Raw genomic sequence first — 19623 nt, forward strand, 5'->3', positions numbered from 1 at the left:
GACAGACAGACACTTCATTTTTTTTATATGTGTGTGTGTGTGTGTGTGTGTGTGTGTGTGTGTGTGTGTGTGTGTGTGTGTGGTATGTCAAGACTTTTGAGATGCTGCAAGAGGTATGTACAGGAACAAAAAAACATTTCCCATACTGCAAATTTGCAGTGCAGGGGCAAAATTAGACCCCTGGACATCTTGGGGTCCAAAAATACCCTGGGGGAAAAAAGCAGGGGCCAGGTGGGACAGCCATCAGGGATCTGCGATGCAAGCAGGGAATGGGGATGGGGATGGGGGTGCAAGTGGGGAATGTAGGGCAGGGGCCTGCAAGAGCTAGAGGGGGTTTGGGCCAGATGGGGCAGCAATCTGGGGGGCTGGAGGAGCAAGCAGGGGGGAGTAACTGGTCTCTGAAGGGGGGGTGGTAGCCCCTGTGGGGGCCATGTGCTAGTCTCTCCTGGCAGGAACTGTGGCTGCAGGGGTAGCTGTCCTCACATCCTGGTTAGTGAAGGGGTCAGGGGGTCTATGGTAAGAAAACCAAAGCCAAACAGAAAAATATATAGGTATTTAGAATGTATTTTATTATGATGATAGAGGCACTGGTAGGCTTTCCAAATTGCTTTAATACTGTGGACATATCAGCAAAACATTGCCCAACTCCCAGCCCCCAGCCCCTGCATGCTCCCCCAGCTCCTTGACACCCACCCGCTCCTCCAGCCCCTCCCCATGGGTGCCCCATCTGCACCATCTCCTGGCATTTAAAAAAAAGCCCTGGTGCTCACTGGGTGCTGCAAGGTGGGGGGGCATGATCCCCACTGCCCCCTACTGCCCCATGATGCATGAGGGGATCTGCACAAGCCCCATGACCCCGCCTCACTCTTCCAGCCCCCCCATGGGTTCCCTGCCTGGGCCAGCTCCGATCCTTTAAGAAAAATAAACCCATGGAAAGCCCTGGGACTCACCATTCCTGCAGTGGCCTTGGGGCTTCAGGGGCCTGTAGAAGAGCCCCCCTTGTAGTGGGGGGCAGTGGGGATGCCCCCCCCCACCCGCTGACAGGAAGGGTGAGTCCAGGGTTTTTTCACTTTTTTTTTCTTAAAGGGCTGTAGCTGGGGCTGGCAGGGCAGCCATGTAGGCACTGGTATGGAGGTTTCGGGGGCTCATGGCAGAGCCCTCCATACTGCATGAGGCAGTTGGGGGCAGTGGGAAGGCCCCCCCCACCTGGCAGCACTCACTGAGTTGGGGCTTTTTTTTTAACAAGTTCTGGGATCTGGGGGGGTGGGCGGGCAGCCATTGCCTGGATGAGAGAGCAGGCAGGGGATGGGCCTGGAAGATTTTGGAAATTCAGCAGCAGCCAAATCTCCAAATCAGATTCAGCTGAATCGATTTGGGACAGCGATTTGAATCACTGAATTGAATCACTGTCCCCTGAATCGGCCAAATCCAAATCTGAAGTGAATACTAGGCACTCTGCACAGGCCTAATAGATCTGGAAGGAGTCAGGCAGGGTTGTTTTGCCTCAAGTGGCACAACTTGTACCACACCAAAGTGCATGTCCAGGCATGTGCGCTGAGGCAAAAAGCCCCAGCTCAAATTTGCACCGCTTCTATTTGAGCTGCTGCAAGCACACATGCCTGCATGTGAAGATGCACCTGTGCTGTCCCCAGCAGTATAAAAAGCTGCTCTGTCCTGGCCCCAGCAGTATAAAAAGCTTCCCTGGCAAGTAGCTCAGGGCTACTCGCTCTCAGGAGTTTCTGGGGCCCAGCCAATTGGCACCTGGGGACACTACCCCTTGTGTCAGCCGGACTGCTGAAGCAGCCCTGAGAGTTCCCTGCACCCTCTACCCACTGCAGCAGTCTGGCAATGGAGCCTGCTGCCTGGCTGTGACCTGCTGTGCACCTGCCAGACCTGGATGGGGACTGCACAGCCAGTAGAGGCAACTGCCCCCCTGGGCCAGCTACCAGTGGACTGTGGTTGCAGGGTTGGCCTCTGTGTGGCACTACTGCCACGTGTTCCCCCTGCCTGGCCAACTGGGCAGCTATCGCCTGGAAGAAGTTCTGGGTATGGTGGCCTGCTTTGAATTGTCAAAGCATGTCCTCCTGGCCCCATTTGGTGAGGTCAGCCACAGCCAGATGGGTACAAGGTGCCAGCTCTGAGCAAGCAGGGTCCTGCCACTGGCCTCCCTTCAGGAATTCTGGTGTTCCCTATTAGAAAACTGAAAAATCCCTGATAAAAAAAATCCCAGACTCACTCTGTAAAATACCCCCAAATCCATGTTCTTCCACAAGTAAAACAAAAGGCCACTATAAAGAGCAAGAGAGAGAGAGAGACAGCAATCAGGTGGCCAGTGTTTTATTGATATATCTACAGTGTTAAAATGTGTCTCTTATCATAATAATAAAGTGAACTCTAAATACATGTTTCACGAATATATATTTTGCTGCCCTCTCACAGGGGCGTGGCCCCCACACAGGGGTTACAGCCCCCCAACAGGGGATTCAGCCCCCTACACAAGGGGTTCATCCCCCCAACAGGGGTTCAGCCCCCACAGAAGGGCTATGGCCCCCCAACAGGGGATTTGGCCCCCACACAAGGGAACAGCCCCCTCACAAGGGGTATGGCCCCCCAACAGAGGCCAAATTGCTCCTGTAGGGACTACAATCCCACCTGCAAGGCCCACATGCCCCACGTGGCCGCATCACCCACCAGCTGCTGCAGCCCCCCTGATGGCAGCCCCACCGGGCCCCATCTCCCAACTTGCACCCCCAGGCCCCATGGCTGCAATCACAACCCCAGGCACAGTCACTTAAAAAAAAAAACCAACAGAAAAAAGAAACAGAAAAAAAAGCCTCTGCTTACTTTAAAAGCAGGGGTGGGGGTGCTCCAGGGCTTCCTGGCAGAGCTCCCCTGGGCAATACAAGACAGCAGGGGGGCAGGAGGGCCCAAGCTGGGGCTACTGGGGCTGTCACCCTACCCAGCAGTGTGCGGGTGGGGCCCCAGTCAGCCAGATGGCAGTTGGAGCTGCTGGTAAGTGCTGGGGTGGGGGTTGTTTTTTTTTTTTAATCTATGGGGTGGGGGTGCAGGGATCGGGGGGATGGAGCCAACTAAGGCAGGGGTTGGGGGCCCTGGAGGAGTGGGTGGGGTTGCCAGGGGTCTCCCCCCATGGTCCCCTCCCCTTTCAGCCCCACAACCCCTTAGTCACTGGTATTGGAGCCCTGGTGCTGAACACACAGCTTGGCCAGCTATACGTTTCAGTACCAGGGTGAGGGCCAACCACAGAGATGCTCTGGCAGCCATAGCATCTTCATGGAGGACCCAGCCTCCAGTTGCCTCAGGCCATGGTCTGGGACTGTGCCCTGCTCTGATTTTTTAAACTTTGGTCTTTTTAGACCCCTGCATGGGGTCTAATTTTCTCCCCGCACTGCAAACTTGCAGTGCGGGGAGCGTGTTTTTCTTTCCCACACATGCCTCTTGCCCCAAAGAGGTTTGAGGTGGGGCAGGAGGCACGTGTGTGCTCATCTGGACACAGCCATAGATTTTACCTTCAGCAATTCTCTGTGCACTGATAAGAAAACAGTCAAGTGCACTTGTAAAGATATGTTAGAGATGCATCCTGGTGACAGAGCACCTGTGTTTTAAAAAAAATAAAAAATTGGCATCACATGGATATTCTTACCAACTTCAGATGTTTGTTAATACAGAATGTATTATCATATTTTTTTTAAGTTTCTAATTCTCAAATCAATAGGGAAACATTACAAATACTTATTTGCATGAAAATTGCTTTCGCTGTATAGTATTAATACTTAATTTTTCAAATTTGGAGGCTCCTATTCACAGTATATGGAAAGGGAAGAGAATCAGATAGTACTGAAACACCCAGATGTGCAAATTAAGATAGAAAAATAAAATACCCCCCTCCCCCCAGAATAATGTAGACATTCCTGGAAATATCCCCATGTATATAGTATTTTATATCTTTGTTAGGAAAACAACTGCAACTTTAGTCTGCTATAGCCTAGTCACAACAAGATTTCATCACAATCATGGGCTTATTCTGACATTTATACCAGGAGAGAGCCAAAGTGAATTCACCCTTTATAACTCAGTTGAAAAAATCAGGGTTTATAGGAAGGATAGAATTATTGTAACTTTGCACGATTAAACAGAAAGATTTCATGATGATGAAAGCATTATTTATGTCAACCATTTGCAAACACTTGAACAAAATATCAAAATTGGCTTCTAATTTTGGGGTGCTTTCATTTGTGGGTTTTACTTCCAGAAACACTTATATATGTACAACTTTCACTGAAGTTACTGGATGCTCATAAACTCCAAAAGTTAGCAACCAGAATTAGAGGATAATTTTTTTCCTTTCATGTTGTCCCCACGTTTGTTTGAAGTATCTTAAAAAAGCAGGTGTCCATAGATTCAAAAGCCATGTAAAAGAAAGTAAATATGTATATATATGTGAAGAAATACAATATGACAGTTACTACACTACTTTGTCTTTTCAGGGGAAAGTGATGGCTACTAATCTTTGTCTGGTACTTTCTGCCAAAATTTCTTGCTGTTCAGTATGTCACTAACCATAATACTAGGAAAAAAGCGAAATATCCCAGTGCTCTCTTTGAAAATCATTGCAATGATAATTCCCACTGAGCAAAGCTCCACTAGCCCGCACACACTGAAGTGTAATCTCATTCTTAGAGCAGATAATATCGGCTTCTGACTTGATGAAATGTTCACTTGTGACAAAGCTTATAAAGCATGCACAGTCTGTGGAATAGAATATTTTGGGCACCAGAGTAAACTCAAGTTTCCTATTATGTGCTGTGCCTTGAACAGATTGGATTTCATTAGCATGTAGCTCTAAATTTGTCTAATTAGTTCCGTCCCCTGCAGAGAAGTTAAAATTAGCTGAAGAACCCAAGTGAGGAAGAAGATGCAGGGGGGTTTTGTTGGGATTTTTTTTTTTTTTTGGATCCCCTTCTTAAGGTGCTTAAATCTCCATATCCTACATGCAGGAAGTCTACACTCCTACCCTCAGTTTTGACTGCGGAAGCTCTACACATAAGTGTTAGCTTAATTTGCATTTATAGCAGTTAATAACAGTGCATAACAGTCACCATCTAAGACTTTTATTGCACCTAGACTGAAATTGTTTCCTCTCTGATGTCTCTGGATTTCAGGGTGGGGGCGTGGTCTGGTCATCATGTTTTCTTCAACAACATCACTTTCCCCATCCTCCTCAATTGCGTATGAAATCTTTTAATGACATCTAGTCCATCAAAGCCCATTTCTTTCTTCTCTCTTCCCAGTACCCTCTTCTTGCCCTCTTTTTGTCTTTCTCCATTAAATGAGTCATAATTCTCTCCATCGCTTGCCACCTACTACCCTCAGCAATCTTGCCTGTCTTTTTAGTCACAAGGTCCCTCCAGTTAATCCTCATTCCTACCACATTTTAGTTTTTACATTCTTATGACATTCTGTAGAGTTTTGCCAGTATAAATTGATTGTCTCCTACACAAGTCCTGCCATCAGCTCATGTACAGAAATTCCTAGTAAGAATTCAGCATTCTGCATTTGTTATGTAGCACAATATAATATACAGTTTCTTCATTTTCAAGAATCACTTAAAATTGTCTGAAGTACTACAGGGTATCAGAAGATGCTCTTTGTAAGAGCTTGTATTTTTAGAATACTTTAGAATACTTGGCACAGACAATCAACAAAGTGTTTGCAAGTTAATATTTAATGATTTAAGATCCTGCATTTAGCTAAAAAATGAATCTGTTTTGTACAATAACTTCTAATCCTTCCCTGTGAAATATAAAAATGTTAGTCTGAAGTATTAGTACAGCTAAAGACTTTTTTTTATCATTATTCAGAGCCTCAAACCTGCATGTTGAAAGACTTTCTCTGTGCAAATGGAGACTGTGTTTCTGCAAGATTCTGGTGTGATGGAGATTATGATTGTGCAGATGGCTCAGATGAGGTAGGTCTATTCATAAGAAAAAAATACTGAAGCAGATTTTTTCCCCTTTTACCGGAAAGGAAGCAACAAAGAAGAAAAGAAAAGAAAAATAAAAACAACTTTATTCACCAAAGCAGACAATATGGTACAATACCTTTTGCTGGGCACTTCACAACTGTCATGTGAAGTGCCTAGCAGAAGTACTTCAATTTATAGCTAATTTTGTTCATGTTGATTATAATTAACATATGAATATGTTTTGCAGTCTCTGAGAGTCTACAGTATTTGTGTGTTCAGTTTGCAGTCCTTTTCTTCTTTCTAAGAAGTACTGCTCTGAATCAATGTGTACAACTTTCATTAATAGCAATGGAAGTTTAAGAAATAAGGGGACATTGTGTGTCTTTTGTTGAATCATAGGCAATAAACTAAAAGAAGAGATAGTATACATGCCATATAAAAATTACCAAGTAAATATTTTAATTGCCATATTTACTGGGGTACCACAAAAATTTTCTTCCAAAAATTGGCCCTCTAAAATTGGAATCTTAAATGGGGAGAATGATTTTCTATGCCAGGAATTCACTACATGGAGACATAGAAGCATAAAGGCACAGTGCTACAAGATGGCTTCTAGCAAGCAGGAGGGGCCTGAGCCCAGAGTTAACCTTTGCACAGCCCTTCTCAAATTGGCAAAAGATTTTGGCAAGTTGTATCCAATTACAAGGATTTGAAGGATATGTATTACTACTGTGGCACCTAATTTGAGAGCAGCTGTGAAAAGGTTAAGAGTGGGCTGTGCCCCCTTCCTGTTTGCTGGTAGAGAGAAAGAAAATAGCAGCCATCTTGTACAGTGTTTTCATGAATAAGCCAGCTCTAGGTCATGACTTGGAAAAATCTTTACCCTATAGTCTGTCTTCCAAACACAAGGTGTGCGTCTTATTTGGGGGCGTGCAGAATGTGAAAAAATATTGCATTAGCAAGAATAATTTCGTTCATGAATACTGAACTTACAGGACTTTAAGAAAGCAACAAAGCTAAATTTCTCAAGCTTGCTGTCCTAAAGGAGAATATTGAAAGAAATCTAAAGAATATTTGAGTGATGGTATAACTGAGAATCTTCTACCTTTAGAAATATATGCACATCTGGTTGTACATCTGCTCTCTAAGCCATTATGAAAATAAGTTTATATAAATTATTTTTCTTTAATATTATTATTTGTCTCCATTTTGTATAGATCTGTTACATTTTGTTTTAATCTTCTCACTAGATGTTCTTATTCTGAGTGTTTTTCATAATTGAACATTTTTGTCAAATGTGGTTTTAGGATTTTAATATAATTAATTGAATAACAAGTAATTGGGTTAACCTGATAATACCTTTTGTGGCTCCATTGGGTATGGATATAAATGCATTAATATTTCTAGTTTAAAGTCTGTCAAGTTGTGGTCTGCACAACATAATTACACTACTACCAAGGGCTTTCAATTGGTAAGTTAGAAATCCTATTCCAAAATAACACCACCTATTTAAGTGTGCTCTTCAACTTAAAGAGCCAATTTTATTACTCTTCACAGTAAGTAGTACCTTAGCCAAAGAAAGGCTTTACTCATTTTTTTCATTGCCGTTACAATCCATTTTTCATCAGATCTAGGCTTTTTTTTTTATAATTGGCTGAATGCTTGGTAATACTTACATTATTTTTTAATGAAATGGACAAACTCAATTACATACTTATTTTATATTTGTAACAGAGATATTGTGAAACTGGCTGTTCAAGGGACCAGTTCCAGTGTTCTAATGGTCAATGCATATCAGCAAAATGGAAGTGTGATGGTCATGAAGACTGCAAATTTGGGGATGATGAAAAAAAATGTGAACCAGGTGAGATGATTAAATTAATCTTTATGGCATCCTGAAAAAAAAAATCAATAGTAACAATTAAAGAACAAGATGAACAATATGATGGGAAACATGAATTAGCAAGTCATCTTATTATCTGTTAGGTCTTTTTTGTTAGAAGTAATAAATATATATTGGAGTAGCAAATGTCTTATTGTTTGATGATTTTTTGCAAAACACTTCTTTACATTTATTACAATTTTACGCTTCCTGGTAAGATAATGCTTCAAAGTTAGAGTCTGTCCAATCATGTGTGTTTTCATAACTTCTCTGAATAAAATATTATTTTTGAGGCAGGGTATAATAGATCACACTACAATGGGACTAAACTATTACTATTGCTCTGGTGTGGGCATCCACAGAGCAAACAAAGGGAGGACTTTCATGCTAAGTACAAACAGTCAAAAAGCCTGAGGCTGAATCAGTTCAGTCTTTGCAGGTTAGTTTAAACTGGAGGACTTAAACTGAAAACAACTGGACACACATTCACTTTTGATTCAGGAAATGCAGCCACATGCATGCGGTGGCTCAGGCCAAAAGCCAAGAGATGCAACAGCACAGATCTCTGGCATGTAGCCAGCATTGGCTGTGTGTTCACTTTCTCTTCCTGTTGCCCCTGAGGTCTCTGGGATTTGCAGACCAGACTCACAGAAGCAGAACACTGCAGAGTTGTTCATCACTTCCTCTTCCTGCTTCCAGGTGCCTCTGGGATTTGTAGTCCACAGTTGAAGCCAGCAGTAACTTTCAGTAAATTTAGGAGGGCAGGGCAGCTCTGTAATGGGGAAGTGAGTTTTAACCCCCATTCCTGGCCCCAGACCCCAGGCTGGGTTTGCCTGGGGAGGCAGTCCCTGGCTCCCTGTCACCCCCTAGTCCCCAACCCTTCTCTGCTGTGGCAGACAGCCCAGCCCAGCCCAGGGCTGGAAAGCATGGTAAGGTGTTGGGGGACTCTGATTTAACTTAAACCAAGAAGGGGTTTGGGACAGAAGTTTCATAAACCAGTTTGACCCAAATCAGTTAAGTCTGATACTACATTCAGTTAGGTTTATCTTAAACCAGTTTCAGCCATTTTGAAACTGGTTTATATGCACTGGACTTCTTTTCTGTTACAGGTTTAAACCAGTTTCTGATAACTTAAACCAATTTGTGTGTAACTTCTCCCCCTAGCCTCAAAGATAAACAATGTCCTATAGTAAAAATAGAATACAGTTCCAGTGATATTTATCTCAGTTCCTCAAGTGTTTCTGTATAAAATATGTCCAGATACTTAACCTTCACTTCCCTGTTTGCCGTGATATAAGAATCAGGTAACAACGAGTACCTCCTGACACAAGTGTGATGCTGATGAATCATCTGTAATGTGGAACTCTATTCAGCAGAGATGATGTTATACAATATTACAAATAACATTCGCATGAATTATTAATAAGAGAGAAATTTTACCAAATATTTTTGTTTGTTTTTAATGTACTCAGTTCCTTTGTTTTCAATTCTCGCTATGGATTTAGGTCACTATCCTTTATTGGTATCTGCTAGAACTTACTTCTTAATCATGATTTTCTACACAGCCATAAGCATCCCTAATTAGGAGAGTTGATAAAGGAAGTATGCCTTAAAATGCGAGGCGTTGCGGTAGAACCATGTAATTTCACTGTGGTTTATACTACCAAACACTTCTGAGGCCAATTTAAACTAATCATAGGTATTGTGTTGTAAGAGCAGAATGCAAAAACCCTTAGTTTATGCAGATAGTTTGTGTTTAAATTATAGTATTTTATCGCATATATTGAAAAAATCTGCATGTGTACATGCAAACAGTATTGAGTTTATTGTGTATCTTACCTTGCTTCTCCCATTTTAAAATACACCTATGCAATGTATATTATTCTTGCAATATTCTAGTTTCCTGAGATGACTAATGTTTTAGTTTTTAGATAAACCTAATATTTGGTACTTATATATTTGTTTTGCTGTGTATTTATAAAGATACATTTTGAGAGTTCTTTTTGGTGATGGAAGCAGTTACCCTTGTTCATAAGGTTGCATAAGGATTTTCCAGACTCAAATCCTGGTGTTGGTCATTCATAAGTTTATTTGCATGAGGAGAATGAAAAAAATAAATACAAAAAATAAATACTTTTGTCATAAAAATAAATATCCTTGCAGACATATTTTAAATTTTTTAACAGTGATTCTAAAGTGTATATGGGGAAGTTTGTCAGATTGCTGGTCAAACTAACCCTGTAATTTCAAACCATGGAATTTCTACTAATGGATAGTCAATTACAACATAATAAGTTAACTTTGCCTCATATTAATAATTAAATCATTCAAAATTGTGTTTACATAATGCTAAAAATGTCTATTTCTAATTAGCATCTCCAACCTGCTCTTCACGTGAGTATGTGTGCACCAGTGGAGGATGCATCTCTGCATCATTGAGGTGTAATGGAGAATATGACTGTGCTGATGGCTCTGATGAGGTAACTAATGTAATTCTTTTGAGTGCTTTATATTATCTGATGTACAGTATTTGATCAAGCAATTCAGAAACTGAAAATAAATAGAATAAACATGAATTTTTGAATCCATTGCTTTCATCAGCACATTCAAAATACACAAGCACATAATATCGGTACATTTGTATTGAAATTGCTTAAAATTTTAATTTCAGTAGCAGTCTAATTACACTGCCAATAATAAAGGAGAAATGTATTTTCTCAGTCAAAAAAGGCAATGAAATTTCAGCAGCCTAGATTAAATCTGTCTATTACTGTATTGTTGTTGTTAATAAATACTGCAGTACACATCTGTATTTAAACAGATGGATTGTGTAACAGAATGTAAAGAAGATCAGTTTCGATGCAAAAATAAGGCCCACTGTATCCCTATCAGATGGCTATGTGATGGAATCCATGACTGTGTGGATGGGAGCGATGAAGAAAATTGTGACAGAGGTGAGGCATCACTTTTTCATTAAAAAGTTTACTCTTCCTCACTCTTTTATTTTTTAATTAAAGCAACATGGTGACATAACAGCACTGTAGGGTAGGGCTGTGCAAAGCTTTAGTCCTCGATTCAATTCTGTGGCGATTCAGCCCGATTCGGTGGTGGAATCTCTGAATCCAAATTGAATCAAGAAACCCTTTAATCTCTCCAAATCAAATCAGAATGCTTTGAATGAATTTGGAGAGATTTGAAAAGAGTCGGTAATTGGGATATAGAGACAGCTTTAAGTGTTTTTTCTATATACCTCAAGGTACGAGGCAGCTCGTGAATGCTGCAATGGTGGGGCTGATGGAGTGCCCCACAGGAGCATAGGCAGCTCACCAGAAGACCTGGAAGTGGACCAGAAGCACTTCTGGTCCACTTCTGGGTCCACTGGGGAGCGCACTGGGCCCCCGCCATACCCTCGCAGCTCAGTGACTGGTGCCTCCTTGATCTGGAGGGGCACCCAGGGTCCCCCTGTGGCTGAGCCAGGGACAGTGTGTTTGGGGAGGCCCTGGTGCACTTGGCAGTGGACCCAGAAATGGACCGGAAGTATTTCTGGTCCACTTCCAGGTTCACTGCCAAGCATGTGGGGGGGCCCCTCCACACTCCCGTGGGACACTTCATCCATCCCAGCATTGCAACATTCACAAGCCACGCCTGATACCTCGAGGTATGTAGAAAAAAACATTAAAGTTGTGTCTATGGCCAAATCACTGTTTCTCTGAATCAGCATTGAATCTTCAGATTCAGATTTGGCCGAATCAAATCAGAAACAGTGATCTGAATCAACAAATTGAATCACTGTCTCCAGTTTGGGCCGAATCCAAATCTGAATCAAATATGGCCCATTCCGCACTCCCCTGTTGCAGAGCATACCAAAGCTGCTGAAATAGAGTCTGTGATCCTAAGACAATGCAAGTCCTCATCAAATGGCTGACTGGCATGGCATAATTTATGCTGCTTAATACTTCCACTTAAGTGTTTTCTAAACCATGGAATAAAAAGATGTAAAATTATTACCAAACAAGAAATTTCATAATGTTAAAAAGTCCTATTACCATATTTACTTGTACACCCCCTCCACACATTTTCCCCAAATTAACCTAACAATATTGGAATGCATGTCTTAAGCAGGAGAGTTGATTTTTCTTCACTGGAATAGGAGCACTGTCCTCACGCATGCAGACATTGACAAAAAGGCTGTTGCTTCTCTATGGCCCAGCAGGCAGGATAGGTAAAGTCCAGTGTTAGCTGCCTCACAGCTGCTAGGGAATTTACAGTAATATTAGATGAATGTTGTAATTTATGACTGAAGCAGCAGCTAAATGAGCTGCTGCATGCAGTTTGTAGTATCTTGATTAGATACTACACTTAGTAGTATCTAAGTGTAGTAGCTACACTTAGTGTAGTATCTGTTGTTTTCACACTTGTGGTGTGGAAACACCAGTTTACTGTTTACAGAAACTTATGTAAAGAATTATTACAGTAAAAAAGTAAGTGTTGCTACTGCTGTTGTGTCTGGGATCTAGCCTTATTGATATATCACATCAGGAAGTTCCTGATGCCTCACCCAGACTGTCTCCTGGTATGCCACACTTTCTTGATTCTGTGTTTCCAGGATGACTTACTGTTATGAAACACAGTGGGCCATGGCTCTTGAAAAATCTTGTTTTCTATGTTCTGCCTTCCAAACACAAGAACATTGCAGAGCCACTGGCGGGAATATTTGAATGCTCGTGGCGCACGGGTCAAGTCCCGGAGGACTGGAAAAGGGCCAATGTGGTTCCCATTTTCAAGAAGGGGAGGAAGGAGGACCCGGGTAACTATAGGCCAGTCAGTCTCACCTCCATCCTTGGCAAAATCTTTGAGAAAATCATCAAGGCTCACATTTGTGAGAGCCCGGCAGGACAAATTATGCTGAGGGGAAACCAGCACGGGTTCGTGGCAGGTAGATCGTGCCTGACCAATCTAGTCTCTTTTTATGACCAGGTCACAAAACGCCTCGATGCAGGAGGAGGGGTGGATGTCGTATACTTGGACTTCAGGAAGGCCTTTGATACGGTATCCCACCCCATACTGGTGAACAAGTTAAGGGGCTGTGACTTGGATTACTGCACAGTCCGGTGGGTGGAGAATTGGCTGGAGGGTCGAACCCAGAGAGTTGTGGTGGATGGGTCGGTTTCAACCTGGAAGAGTGTGGGCAGTGGGGTCCCGCAGGGCTCGGTGCTTGGACCGATACTCTTTAATGTCTTCATCAGCGACTTGGACGAGGGGGTGAAATGTACTCTGTCCAAGTTTGCAGATGACACTAAGCTATGGGGCGAAGTGGACACGCCGGAGGGCAGGGAACAGCTGCAAGCAGACCTGGACAGGTTAGACAAGTGGGCAGAAAACAACAGAATGCAGTTCAACAAGGAGAAATGCAAAGTGCTGCATCTAGGGAGGAAAAATGTCCAGCACACCTACAGCCTAGGAAATGACCTGCTGGGTGGCACGGAAGTGGAAAGGGATCTTGGAGTCCTAGTGGACTCCAAGATGAACATGAGTCGGCAGTGTGACGAAACCATCAGAAAAGCCAATGGCACTTTATCGTGCATCAGCAGATGCATGACAAATAGGTCCAAGGAGGTGATACTTCCCCTCTATCGGGCGCTGGTCAGACCGCAGCTGGAGTACTGCGTGCAATTCTGGGCGCCGCACTTCAAGAAGGATGCGGATAACCTGGAGAGGGTCCAGAGAAGGGCCACTCGTATGGTTAAGGGCCTGCAGGCCAAGCCCTACGAGGAGAGATTAGAGAAACTGGACCTTTTCAGCCTCCGCAAGAGAAGGTTGAGAGGCGACCTGGTGGCTGCCTATAAGTTCGTCAGGGGGGCACAGAAGGGAATTGGTGAGTATTTATTCACCAAGGCGCCCCCGGGGGTTACAAGAAATAATGGCCACAAGCTAGAGGAGAGCAGATTTAGATTGGATATTAGGAGGAACTTCTTCACAGTTCGAGTGGCCAAGGTCTGGAACAGGCTCCCAAGGGAGGTGGTGCTCTCCCCTACCCTGGGGGTATTCAAGAGAAGGTTGGATGTGTATCTAGCTGGGGTAATGTAGGCCCAGCACTCTTTCCTGCTTATGCAGGGGGTCGGACTCGATGATCTATTGAGGTCCCTTCCGACCCTAGCATCTATGAATCTATGAATCTATGAAACACACATGTCTGATTCTCGGACATGTGGTATACAGGGTAGTTTGATGGCAATTTAATGGCAACATTAATATATACTAAATATGAATATGTAATGCCACAATACAATTAATATACAGTTAATATACAATTTTTAATTCAGATTTTAAAATCAAATAAAATGGAATAATATTTAGGTCTCCCATCTTACACCCATTTCTATGTAGGTAGACTTCTTCATCTATGCAGGTGAGTCTCATTTAGGCTCCTAACTCAAGCAGAAAGTCCACCCACAAAGAATATATTTCACGATTTGTACATATTTTTCAATACTTATGCCCAAACTCCAATGTTTAAAAACAAATTTCTAAATAAAGAATATATACCTGTGGTTTAATTTGTGCAGGTTCGAGCACACACAAATCTTAACAGCACTTTTTCAAAATCACCTTCTTATGGAAAAACTATTAGGACATAATTTAAAAATTCTAGACATAATTTTCCTTCTGAGGGACGAAAATGCAATGTTTAACCAAAAAGCACTGCTTGCTTTTTAATACTTTCTCTGACCACTGCATCTACCACTAGGTCAACTAATAGTGCTACCAAAAAAAAGAGTGATATGGGTAGCTGCATGTTGAAAGCCCTCTGTCTGCAGCATGAAAAGTTGCCATACATACATAATCTCCAGTCATGGGATGACAAGTCCTTACTCCTTAGCCCCTTCTGTCCGCAGGGGAGTCTGTCAGTGACAACAGCTGTTCTAGGAGAGCCCTGTTGCATCCCCAGAACATGGTCCTGGGTGTGCCCATGTTCCCTTTATAGTTGCAGGCCCTTTTTAGGTTGAGCAGCCTGTTCACTCTTCACAGTGACAAGCAGGCTGGTAGGCCAGGACCCAGACCACCTTCAACTGTAAAGGATGTGTAGGCAGCACGGGACATGGGAAATCTGGGGACTGGCAATGCTTGAAAGTCCGTGCCACTACTATGGCTGCCTGTGTGTGGCAGATAGTTTACCCACTAGGGTAACACCTCTTGCCACTGCAACCCCATTGCTATCAGGTAGTAACAAGGACAGGCCAGTCTACAAGCTTGCCTACTGCTCATCACTAGACAGGCTATTAGAGAGCTATTTGCAGTATATTTAACTTGTAGCTATATTTGTCCCTTTAAGTATGCCAGATGTCAATATCTGCATGTTTCCCATAAGTGTAATATATGGAGCTTTTCCCATTGGAGTAGAATAATGTCACTTCTTAACATGACATAACATGATCTGGGATCTTATTCTTTGATCCTAGATCAATGATCTTGTATTTGCTTGTATAGAAAATAATATTGATCAAGTAATCTAGCTGACCATGGTGTTCCATAATACTCTTAACATGTCCTGATGATTGCATACCATCAGAAATTCTAAAGAATGTTTGTCACCTCAATGAGAGGCACAAAATGAGTGCCACTCACTGGGATATCATTGGGAAATGCTTTTCTAACTTTCATAAGAATGTCAGCTAGGCAGAAAAAAGTTTTGGCAGAACAAAGATTTCACCTCTCAAACTCAATAAGTATGACATTTGGTATCTTGTAGGTGTGCAGCTGTGGCTGGGGTAAAGTTTATCAGTGGGTAGAAATAAATAATCTGACTGTAATGTAAAATCAAGAAGTACTATAGCATGTATACAATATTGGTCATAATCATTCCCTACAGCCCAGCATCTTGATTTTAAATATATAAATTTTTGTCTGTATGGCTTGCTTCAATCCAAGAGGGAAAGTAATTTCCAAGTATCCTCACATAGACTGTATTGCCACAGCAAGCTTCCTTTCTTTGAGGCTGAGTAATTTAATCAAGATTATAGTTCTTAATTAAGTTTGTTGAGTTCATCTGAAAATTACTCTGGTGTTAATCAGGCAAAAATAAGAGATGTATGGCACTCCTAGAAACCATTGGTAATTTCAAAGAAATAGTGCAACATAAATAATAAATGAGAAAGCAGAAATAGTGCAACATAAATAATAAATGAGAAAGCAACAGGAACAAACTGGTAAATGACTGTTGGTCTTGACTAAGAGTAAAATATTGGACTGAGGGCAAGAAAACAAAGGTAGTTTAAAATAAGTAGCATATTTATTTATTTGTATGGAATACTGCAATTGAATAACAGAACAAGTTATAAACCTCCCATAAACAACATATAAGCAACTATAAACAATGGCACACACTGTTAGATTTCAGGGGTATAGGTTATAGTTGTGGTGGTCTAAGGACATAGGGAGACAAGGTTTTTTGGGTAAATCTGATATGTTTTATTATCCTTTTTAAGATTTGTGAGATGACAGTCATGGGTGTTTTCCTCAGAGCAAAATCGGTTTTGTGCAGATATGTATGTTTGTCCCTGGGTTTCTTGTATATCATGGTTTGTAGTTTACCATTCTAGATAGTGATCATTGAGTCTAAAAATGAGATGTTGGTGCTGGAGTATTCAAGAGATAGTTTGATGGAGGGGAGATAACTGTTGAATTTATGATGGAAATCAATCAGAGATTGCAGGTTTTCAGCATAGATGATAAATATGACATCAATTTATCTTAAGTATAGCAAGGGTTTGATGGTGCAGTCCTTGAGGAATTCTTCTTCCAGGTTGTTCATAAAAAGGTTGGCATATTATGGGGCCATTTTGGCACCCATATCTATGCCCATGGTCTGGAGAACTGTTGGTTATTGAAAGTGAAATTGTTGCATGTGAGGATGAAGTGTATAAGGTCAGTAATATCTTTGGGTCCGTACTCTGAATTGTCAACTTGCTGTTGTAGGTATGTAAGGCGGGCTGGATGCCATCCTGGTGTGGGATGTTTGTATATAAGCTGGTAACATCCATGGTGGTGAGGAGGCTGTTTCCGGGGAGATGGTCTGTGTTTTTAAGTTTTCATAGAAAGTCTATTGTGTCTGGGACAAAACTTGCCCTTTGTGTGACAAGACGTTTTAGGATTGATTTGATGATACCTGATATTTCCTCAGTTAGGGTTCCTCGGTTGGATATGAGAGGTCTGCCAGGGTTCTCTTGTTTGTGGATTTTAGGGAGCATGTAAAACGTCCCTGGGTTAGGTAGTGTAGGGGCTGAGGGAATCAAGGTCTGCAGTTTTTCTTGTAGTTTCATAGTTTCATAGTAGCTAGAGTCGGAAGGGACCTAGGTAGATCATCTAGTCCGACCCCCTGCCTTAGCAGGAAAGAGCACCGGGGTCAGATGACCCCGGCAAGGTGCTCATCTAACTTCCTTTTAAAAATCCCCAGGCTAGGAGCCTGCACCACTTCCCCTGGAAGCTGGTTCCAGGCCCTAGCCACCCTGACTGTGAAGTAGCGCCTCCTAATATCTAATCTAAACTTACCCTCCGCCAGTTTGTGACCGTTATTCCTGGTCACTCCTGGCAGCGCACGGGGGAACAGGGACTCCCCCAATACCTGCTGATCCCCCCTGACCAGTTTGTAGCAGGCCACAAGGTCCCCCCTTAGCCTTCTCTTGTGGAGGCTAAACAGGTTCAGGTCCCGTAGCCTATCCTCATAAGGCCTGCCCTGCTGACCCCTGATCATACGAGTGGCCCTCCTCTGAACTCTTTCCATATCGTCCACGTCCCTCTTGAAGTGTGGCGCCCAGAACTGGACGCAGTACTCCAGCTGCGGCCTGACCAGTGCCGCATAGAGGGGGAGGATCACCTCCCTGGACCTGCTCGAGATGCATCTGTGGATGCATGACAGGGTACGGTTGGCCTTCTTGACTGCCTCCCCACACTGCCGGCCCATGTTCATCGTGGAGTCAATGACGACTCCAAGATCCTTTTCCGTCTCCGTGCTGGCAAGAGGAGAGTTCCCCAACCTGTAAGTGTGGTGCCGGTTCTTCCTCCCCATGTGCAACACCTTGCACTTATCAGTGTTAAACCCCATCTTATTCTCATCCGCCCACCGTTGCAACCTGTCAAGGTCAGCTTGTAGCCTATTGCACCCTTCTAGTGCACCCACATCCCCCCACATCTTAGTGTCATCAGCAAACTTGAACAGGGTGCTTTCTACCCCCTCATCCAAGTCACTGATGAAGATGTTGAACAGTGCAGGCCCGAGGACCGAGCCCTGCGGAACCCCACTGCCCACATCCTTCCAGGTCGAGAAGAACCCATCCACTACCACCCTCTGGGTGCAGCCCTCCAACCAGTTGGCGACCCATTTGACCGTGTGGGCATCGACACCACAGTCTCCCAGCTTTTTGATGAGGACAGGGTGAGAGACAGTGTCGAAAGCCTTCCGGAAGTCCAAAAAGACTACATCCACAGCAACCCCTGCGTCTAATGATTTGGTGACCTGATCGTAAAAGGCCACCAGGTTGGTCTGACAAGACCTGCCACTGATAAACCCATGTTGGTTGCCCCTGAGCATGCATTCCCCCGCAAGGCCCTCCTGGATGTGTGCCAGGATAATTTTTTCAAAGAGCTTACCCGGGATTGAGGTCAGACTAACTGGCCTGTAATTTCCTGGGTCCTCTTTTTTTCCCTTTTTGAAGATAGGGACCACATTGGCCCTCTTCCAGTCCTCCGGCACCTCGCCAGAGCACCACGAGTGCTCATAGAGCCGTGCCAGGGGTCCTGCAATGACCTCAGCCAGTTCCTGTAGAACCCTAGGGTGAAGATCGTCCGGACCAGCGGACTTGAACACGTCCAGCTTCTCCAGAAGTACCCTAACTAACTCCTCGCTAACCCTTGGCCCAGGCGTGTCTCTCCCGGGGCCCGAGGGGGGCCCAGCAGGGAGGTGGCTGAACTGGTCCCTACTTAGGAAGACAGAGGCAAAGATGGAAATGATGGAAATGATTTGATGGTAGTTCTGAGTTTCAAGGTGAAAAGGGAAGTAGGATCTTTCTGTAGTTTATTGAAGTAGGTGGTGTCAGGCGTTGGCTTCTTTTATGTAGTCTTCATCATTAAGGACTACTGTGGAAGGACATGGAGAACCTGGAGAGGGTCCAGAGGAGGGCCGCTCGTATGGTTGAGGGCCTCCAAAGCCAGCCATATGAGGAGAGGCTGAGGGACCTGAATCTCTTCAGTCTCCACAAGGGGAGACTGAGGGGGAATATTGTGGCTGCCTACAACCTTATCAGGGGCCACCAGCAGGGACTTCGGGAAAGACTGTTCACCAAGGCCCACCTTGAAGTCACCAGGAGCAATGGCCACAAGCTGAGGGAGGATAGGTTTAGGTTAGATATTAGGAAGAACGACTTCACTGTAAGGGTGCCCAGAGCCTGGAATAGGCTTCCCAGAGAGGTGGTGCTCTCACCTTCCCTGGAAATCTTCAAGAGGAGACTGGACAGGCACCTGGCTGGGGTCTTATGACCCCTGCCATCCCCGGTGCTCCTTCCTGCCCATGACGGGGGGTCGGACTAGGTGATCTGTCTAGGTCCCTTCCGACTCATTGATTCTATGGCTCCTCCTTTATCTGCTGCTTTTGTTATTATTTGGTAATCATAGAGATTATATGGGCCTTCTCTCTGATAGGGAGTGGTTGTTATGGTGGCATGAGTTGTTGATTATTTCATTGTTCATTCTTTCCCTGAAGCAG

At 43.7% G+C, this 19623-nt stretch overlaps 1 protein-coding gene across 1 annotated transcript in view; it reads left to right on the forward strand.

Moving 5' to 3' along the window:
- The window catches only part of LRP1B (LDL receptor related protein 1B), a 1602836-nt gene that overhangs the window by 1445990 nt on the left and 137223 nt on the right, over positions 1 to 19623 (forward strand). Inside the window, exons 68-71 of the mRNA XM_090045827.1 lie at positions 5880 to 5986; positions 7718 to 7847; positions 10239 to 10345; positions 10687 to 10819. Coding sequence (XP_089901953.1) covers positions 5880 to 5986; positions 7718 to 7847; positions 10239 to 10345; positions 10687 to 10819 — 477 coding nt within the window. The remainder of the gene's footprint in view (positions 1 to 5879; positions 5987 to 7717; positions 7848 to 10238; positions 10346 to 10686; positions 10820 to 19623) is intronic.

The sequence above is a fragment of the Crocodylus siamensis genome, chromosome 4 (genome assembly GCF_052110815.1).
Source record: "Crocodylus siamensis isolate JL-2025a chromosome 4, ASM5211081v1, whole genome shotgun sequence".
Classification (NCBI taxonomy): Eukaryota; Metazoa; Chordata; order Crocodylia; family Crocodylidae; genus Crocodylus; species Crocodylus siamensis.